The following is a 7,885-nucleotide window of genomic DNA, read 5'->3' on the forward strand; positions in this document are numbered from 1 at the left end:
TTATCCCCTTTCTTTCACCCGGCATGTGGAGCTAAAGAAAATATGCAGTGATATTATGCATTTGGTGTCCCCAGGTCCAGTGAGAGGTGTAAAGATGTAGGGTAGAGAAGAGGACCCAAGTCAATCCACAGATGCCCCCTCCCATCTATGTGCCCTCCACCCTTAGGAATGAAACACTCAGAAGGTTCTGTCTGTGGAAGAGGGGACTGGTCACTCTGCTGACTCTGGAAAGTGGCTTAGGGTTAGGGACCCCTGCCTGAGGGAAAGAGTCTTTGCAAAGGCTCGGGACAGGAATAGAATTGTTACAGAAAGTCAAGCTGGATGAAGTACATTTGGTCTGCTCTTTTGAAAGGTGAGTAAACTGAAACCCAGAAAGGCTAGTTGATGATGGAAATCAATCAGTCGTAGAACCTGGTCTTCCTACCTCCCTGGTCTTTCTAAAGTCCTGGCTGGGGAAAAATGCAGCTGTGCTGGGGTGGAACACTCTGAGGATTTGGAAGGAATCTGCCACTGCTTCCCCCCTCCTTGCTAGAAGAGTGACCCCACTCTTCCCTGTAGGTGTCAGCTGATTCTAGCGCGTCCATGAACTCTGGGGTTCTTCTGGTCCGGCCCTCACGTCTCTCCTCCAGTGGGACTCCCATGCTAGCTGGGGTCTCTGAATATGAGCTTCCTGAAGATCCCCGCTGGGAGCTACCCCGGGACAGGTACTCTCTGTCTAGCCCCCAACTTTCTGAAGACACCCTTGCTTGCTCTAGTGATTGAAGTTGTGCACACTAAAGCCTTCTAGGGAGTAAATTTGTATGAGGTGCCTCCAGAAATAACCCCATTGTTTTCAGTTTTCAGTTGGGTGAAATATGAAAGTAAGAGGTGGGGTGTGCAGGAGAGGTTTGACCTTTTTCCAGTCCCAACTTTCACTGTTCTCTGTTTCTCCCCAAAAGACTGGTCTTAGGCAAGCCCCTGGGAGAAGGCTGCTTTGGGCAGGTGGTGTTAGCAGAGGCCATTGGACTGGACAAGGACAAACCCAACCGTATAACCAAAGTGGCTGTGAAAATGCTGAAGTGTAAGTAATGTTTCTACCCTTGTAGAAAGAATCCCTTCCCTTTGTAAGCACACTGGGCCTCGGCCAAGTGGTATACATCCTCTCTGGTACTTTCCTTGTCCATACCTGCTACATTACCTGGAAGTGAAGGAGGCATTGCACACCCTAAGATTGCTATCCTCTCACCTGTTCCTTGGCATCAACTTTGGCCATGCTCAAGTACCTGTTCTGGATCCTGTATCTAGGTGAATTTTCTCACCACATCCCTGACCACACTTACTACCACATATTACAACAACTCTTTAAGAGGGAGAGGAATATCAATTTGAGTGGGAAATGGGGAAGAGAGAAGGGAATCCTGGAGACAAGGGTCTTCTTGGGTATACACCCTTCCCTGGACCCATGGCTGTTCCTCTGCCACCCTCTCCCCAAAGTATGAGTCTCACCCTATCTCTGGTTTGTGTGTGAAGCGGACGCAACAGAGAAGGACCTGTCAGATCTCATCTCAGAGATGGAGATGATGAAGATGATTGGGAAGCACAAAAACATCATCAACCTGCTGGGGGCCTGCACACAGGATGGTAGGTGTTAGTGACAAGTCCTCTCAGCCTCTTAGGGGAATTGAGTAGAGAGGTCAGTTTGGCAAAGGTTAGAATGTATTTCTTGGGATCTGGGCTGGTGCCCATTACTGTTCATCCAAGAATACAGGTACCTAGGTTCACACAGTGTGTGGAGAGGAGCAGGAACGTAACTGTGATCTAAATTCGGGCTGTTCCCCTCCACTTCACTTGAAAACTTTCTGGACTGTCCTGGGAAGAATTATCTTGCTGGTGTTCTTTGGGTAGCAGAATGACTTCCCTTACTTCCCTCGGTGAGACAGGAAAAGGAAGTTACCATCTGGGGACGGAACGCATGGCATGGTATGCCATTGGAGGAGGGTCTTCTTCCAGCTGAAGTTACACCTGCTGACTCCACCTGTGGCTTCCCCTTCCTCTTGCTCCCAGGTCCTCTGTATGTCATCGTGGAATATGCCTCCAAGGGCAACCTGCGGGAGTACCTGCAGGCCCGGAGGCCTCCGGGGCTAGAGTACTGTTACAATCCCAGCCATAACCCGGAGGAGCAGCTCTCTTCCAAGGACCTGGTATCCTGTGCCTATCAAGTGGCCCGAGGCATGGAATATCTTGCCTCCAAGAAGGTGTGCAACCTAAAGGCTCCCCTGGGGTGAGGGGAGGCGGGCTGGGATGCAAGCACTTAGTACTCCAGCTCGCCTGACCCAAGTGCTGCCTTTGGCTCCCATGCAGCCTGAGTTGGGAGAGTCATTGTGATCGAGCTGTCTTGGGATCAGCCTGAGTTAAGTTCAAGTCTGTGCGCTATACTTTTCTGCATAGCCTCAGGCCATCTTACATTTTGGCAGGGATTGAGGGGTGGGGGTGAGGTTTGTTGGTTTTGTTTTCTTGAGCCCAGGCTGGCCTTGAACTCATGATCCTCCTGCCTCCGCCTCCCAAGTGCTGGGATTGCATGTTTCGTCAAGTGCAAAATAAGAATAATCATCCCTGTGTTGTAGTTGTTATGGAGATTGGATATGAGAGTGTTAAGCACAGTTTTGGGTGCTCAGGACACCGGTGGCTTTGTTGCAACCTCAACCCAGTGGAGGTGTGTTGTACCTGGGTTGATAACTGGGAGCATGTGAACAGACTAAAGGTTCTGTCTTTCAGGGTGCAAATCCAAAAGCTCAGACTTAGGCGGATCAGGAACGGAGGCCTGAAAGGAGGGTTTGCTGGGTTGATTGAGAAGCCTACAGCTACGGGTGTTTCGAGTAGATCGGGGAAAGGAGAATGTCCAGAGGCTGTGGTGCTGGGGCAGGAGAAGAGGCTCTGCTGCTGTCTGCAGAATGAGCGCTGGAGCGGAGGGGACTAAGATTCTTGGACAGTAGGGCATGTCTCCAGGTCGTCGCCCCTTACCTGCCTCCCACGCTCCTCTCTGTAGTGCATACACCGAGATCTAGCTGCCAGGAATGTCCTGGTAACAGAGGACAATGTGATGAAGATCGCAGACTTCGGCCTAGCTCGGGACATTCACCATATCGACTACTATAAAAAGACTACCAATGTAAGTGCTGGCACTGCTCCACGGGATAGCTGCTGGGGTAGCCCTGTTGTAGCCTAGCCAGGTTGCTCTCCCTGAGAAATGGGCAGAAGGACAGGCTGAAGTGTGCACACCACATCCCACCCTGGGTCCCATGCCTGTCCCCTCTCTGCTCTGAGCCATCCTCAGTCTCCCCAAAATCTCCCCGTGCTGCTCACAGGGCCGGCTGCCTGTGAAGTGGATGGCGCCTGAGGCATTGTTTGACCGGATCTACACCCACCAGAGTGATGTGTGAGTTTGAAATAAGCAATTGCCAGGGATTCATGGGAGGAACTCTAGTATAGAAGCATCCCGTATTCCCCCTGAACTGATGAGTCTCCTTCCATTAGGGAGAAAAAACAACCACCATCTTAGCCCCCTACTTTGTTCCCACTCACTGGGAGGCCAGTCTTCTCTGCACTGTTCACTGGGGCTCCCTTTGGAGTTCAGGGCTGCTTGGGGTAGGACAGATTCAGGATGGGCACTTGTCATGCTGGTTTCTGGTGGTGGGGGTGGGGGGGTGGGGGGCATGCAGGAACGCCTGTGGTGAACCTAGCTTTGTGCCCTAAGGTGCAGTGCTCTGTGTTCCTCTGCAGGTGGTCTTTTGGGGTGCTCCTGTGGGAAATCTTCACTCTGGGTGGCTCCCCATACCCTGGTGTGCCTGTGGAGGAGCTTTTCAAGCTGTTGAAGGAGGGCCATCGGATGGACAAGCCCAGTAACTGCACCAATGAGCTGTAAGCCAGGCCTGGGGGGGGGGGGATAGGGCTTGATTGGGAGAAGGAGAGGGTGTTCATCTAGAGGGAAATGGCCTTTCCTGGCCACCCCTTCCCCAGGTTCTCCGGCCCGTCTCTCTGCTTCTGTCCTCCCTGACCTCACCACACTGCCACAGGTACATGATGATGCGGGACTGCTGGCATGCGGTGCCCTCTCAGAGGCCTACCTTCAAACAGCTGGTAGAAGACCTGGATCGCATTGTGGCCCTGACCTCCAATCAGGTACGGCTGCCCTGAGCTAGACCTCAGGCTATCATCATGTGGTGCATCTGGTGAATACTTCCTCACACCAGTCATTCTCTCCTGTTGCAGGAGTATCTGGACCTGTCAATGCCCCTGGACCAGTACTCTCCCAGCTTCCCTGACACCCGAAGTTCTACCTGCTCCTCGGGGGAGGATTCCGTCTTCTCTCATGAGCCGTTGCCTGAGGAGCCCTGTCTGCCCCGACACCCAACTCCGCTTGCCAATGGCGGACTCAAACGACGCTGACTACCAGCCTCCCGTTTCCTGCCCAAGCTCCATCATCAGCTGTGTCCCTCACCCACAGCTCCCTTCTGGACTGAACTGCCTTTCCCCTTCTCCTTTCCTGTTGGCAGGGGCCAGCCGCCTTGTGTGGCCTTCCTCCTCTTCCTCTCAACCTGCTTGTGAGAGATAGGAGCAAAGAGGCAGGTACTTGCCGGTGGCCACGTCCTTTTTTGGACCAAGACCCCTCCCTGCCGCTGGCGCTGTCTGGAGAGCCAGGGAGTGGGATGAACAGGCTGGCAGCGAGAGCTTCCCTGGCATTCTTGTGTTGCTTTGTCTGTTTCATCCTGACTTGTCAGCCCCTTGTGTTCTGGTGGCAGGTGCCTTGTCCTTGGGGCTACAGCAGCAGGGAGGTCACTGCTTCGGGCCTCGATTGAAGGTGACTTCTGCTCCAGATGGATGGTACCAGTGGCTTATTAATTCCAATACTAATTTGCTTTGCTGACCAAATACCTGGTACCAGAGGATGTTGAGGCAAAGACTGGGAGCAGTGATGGAACCTTGGGGCCCAGCCCTGAGTTGGGGGCTTTGTACATAGCTATGAAGAAAACACAAAGTGTATAAATCTGAGTATATATTTACATGTCTTTTTAAAAGGGTCGTTACCAGAGATTTACCCATTGGGTATGGTGCCTCTAGTGGCTGGGAGGCATCAGTTGCTATATATTAAAAACAAAGAAAAAAGGAAAAAAAAAAAAAAGGAAAATGTTTTTAAAAAGGTCATATATTTTTTGCTACTTTTGCTGTTTTATTTTTTTAAATTATGTTCTAAACCTATTTTCAGTTTAGGTCCCTCAATAAAAATTGCTGCTGCTTCATTTTTATATGGGCTGTGTGAAAAGGGAACAGATGTCCATGGAAAGGAGGGAGACCAAGGGGCTGTGTCCAGTGGGTAGTGCATGCTTCCTGCCTTTCCTTGTGACCTCCTCCTCCTAGGTCGCGCACATTGGCATTGTGGGCAGAAGCTTTCTGCCCTTGCCTCGGAGTTGCTGGGCAGAGAGCCAAGGCCACAGCAGCCTGCAACCACAGATTGCTTCCTCGGAGGAAACTGGGAGGAAGGGGGTCCTGGAATAGCCAAGGGGTAGAGCTAAAGTGATTAAGGGGAAAGCTAAGGATTATGCAATGAGGATCTGTAGAACCTGAAACCCAGATAGATTTTCATTCAGCCTTCTGCTCTGTGTGGGCATGCTTTGGCCTATGAGGGAAAATTTGTCACCTAAGGTTAATTCTACATTCAGGTCCCCAGCTGTCTTCTTCAACCTATTGTGTTCATTATCCTCCCCCAGATGGTCCTTCCTGTCTCTATGTGACCAGGTCTTGGCTTGCTATAGATCTTCTTTTGCAAACTCCACCCATGCCTCAGGAAAGGGAAAAGAAGTCTGTTTGTTTTGGGGTTTTGGCTGCTTGGAAACTTCTGCCACCTACTGGTTGTTACTGTCCTCACCAAGTAGATTCTGGCTCCTGGCACCTTTTTTCAGCCAAGTACTCTTTAAAGCTTACTTTTGGTTTGGTTACTGCTAAATGTAAAGAGTTCAGTATGCTTTCATTCTATAGGGAAAATGAGATTGCTGCTTTAAGTTTTGTTTTTAAGATGGGTATTTTTTGGCAGCTGCAGTGTTGGTCACCATTGTAAAAGTCTTTGTTTCTCTCTGTATACATGCAACATACTACAAATTGTGTTTATGTTTAAATGAGGACATAATTTGGTGAGCAGAGCCAGGAAATGAATTTTAGCTCTTAAAATCATTTGCTTTGAGATAATATGGTAGTGTCTTTCCTTGTAAAAGACTAATGATAACTTCTACCTCAGCCCTACTTCCCACGATGTTGTATGAATGGATGAAGAATCTATAAAGGGTTTTGTATGCCTCCAGAAGAGGTGCTAGAGAAGTGTAAGGCACAACAGTGATGTCCTTGCTGTTGCTATTCAAATCACCCACGAATTTCCCCAGAGAGTCTGAGCTGGCTGACAAATAAAAGATAGTGAAATTGACCTGAGAGAAAATGAAATGGCTATTTTACTTAGATGACCGGATTGGGTCTCTTGAGAAAAGGAGTCCAGTTATCTAATGAAGATGTTGTGCTGTCAAAGTGCTGAATCTGTCTGGTTTCCTGAGGGCTAAAGGATTAGGGCCTCGGATCCCATAGCACTGATCAATACTGCCCTTCTATCTTTCCTCATTGCCGGAGGCTAGAGATCATCAGTCCCGTGGCACAGCTAATGTAATGTATTGATCGCAGGTAAATAAGATTGAACATAGATGAAGCAAGAAGTCTATCTTAATGGTAATGGATGGAGTCACTGTTTATCAGCCACCACTGGGTGGAGCCAGCAAGCTAAAATCCCCAGCAGCATTAGGAAATGCGCCAGTCTCTCTGAAGTAACATTCTTCTGACCTTCCCTGGTGCTGAGTGGGAGTCTTTGACCTGGGTCTAGCATCCAGAGCATTGGCTGGACGTCACTGATATGAGTTGTAATGATTAAAGTACAGAATTAGACATACACAAGTACCAGGCCATAAATGTCAGGTGCCACCAGCAATTACTGTAGCAGAATTCTGTGTGTGTGAGAAGCAGGACACATCTAACATCATTGCAGGTGGATGTTAGGAACTGAAATCATACCCAGTAAGATTATTAGCAGCTGGTTTGAAACAAGGTATCTGCATCTGCAGGGAAGAGTAGCAAGCAGTGAGAAAGGAAGGAGCTTTTACAGTAACCTGACCGCCCTTCCATTCTGTCAGCTGATGGGACCCAGAAAGGGGCAAGATCTGCAAGAATGGAGATGTTAAGGAGAACTCAGTCTGGGGCACTTGGTTGGCCCTTAACAGCATTCAGAACAGTACAGTACTGCCTCCTAGATGCAGGCCCTGACACGGAATTGATGCATGTAATGGTGTGCTGCCAGTTGTAGAGTGTTAGTTGTCTCGTCACTCCAGAAGGGCTATGGCTAGAGCCCACTGTGCACATCACTTCCCAAATCCACACTGTTTAGTGATCTCATGTTAATAGCTGGGCATCTGCAAATGCTGGGACAATTTCTCCCTCAGAGTTGGTTCCTTATCATTTACCATAGCACCACCATTAAGTTTCTGCATAGGGCTAGGTCTAACAAATACAACCAAGCACCTAAATGATGAGAACAAAGAAACCTCTGATTTTTGCTAGGGTAAGCTATTATCATAAGAATGAAAAGTGGTATCAAGTGTCTTATACCTAGATGTTAAAACAGGTGGAAACCAACTGGAGCCACAAGTGACGAGGGCCCTTCAACCTAACCATTCCCATTCTGCTCACAGGGAAAGCCAGAGAGTCCCATGGCACAAAAGAATCATGCACCTGAAACAGGATCAAGCAAGTTAACTGGCTAATAATCCCTTTCCCACATTTAATACCTAAAATGTGCACTAAGTAAAATAAACATCCA

General features: G+C 49.2%; 1 protein-coding gene across 8 annotated transcripts in view; it reads left to right on the forward strand.

Moving 5' to 3' along the window:
- Positions 1–5,282, forward strand: part of Fgfr1 (fibroblast growth factor receptor 1) — a 47,928-nt gene extending 42,646 nt beyond the window's left edge. For all 8 annotated transcript variants that reach the window (XM_020167536.2, XM_074054629.1, XM_020167538.2 and 5 more), the window contains 9 exons: positions 559–704; positions 939–1,060; positions 1,510–1,620; positions 2,044–2,234; positions 3,026–3,148; positions 3,345–3,415; positions 3,760–3,897; positions 4,053–4,158; positions 4,249–5,282. In XM_020167536.2, the coding sequence (XP_020023125.1) occupies positions 559–704; positions 939–1,060; positions 1,510–1,620; positions 2,044–2,234; positions 3,026–3,148; positions 3,345–3,415; positions 3,760–3,897; positions 4,053–4,158; positions 4,249–4,425 (1,185 nt within the window). In that variant the 3' untranslated portion in view covers positions 4,426–5,282. The remainder of the gene's footprint in view (positions 1–558; positions 705–938; positions 1,061–1,509; positions 1,621–2,043; positions 2,235–3,025; positions 3,149–3,344; positions 3,416–3,759; positions 3,898–4,052; positions 4,159–4,248) is intronic.
- The last annotated feature ends 2,603 nt before the right edge of the window (positions 5,283–7,885 follow it).

The sequence above is a fragment of the Castor canadensis genome, chromosome 14 (assembly GCF_047511655.1).
Source record: "Castor canadensis chromosome 14, mCasCan1.hap1v2, whole genome shotgun sequence".
Lineage (NCBI taxonomy): Eukaryota > Metazoa > Chordata > Mammalia > Rodentia > Castoridae > Castor > Castor canadensis.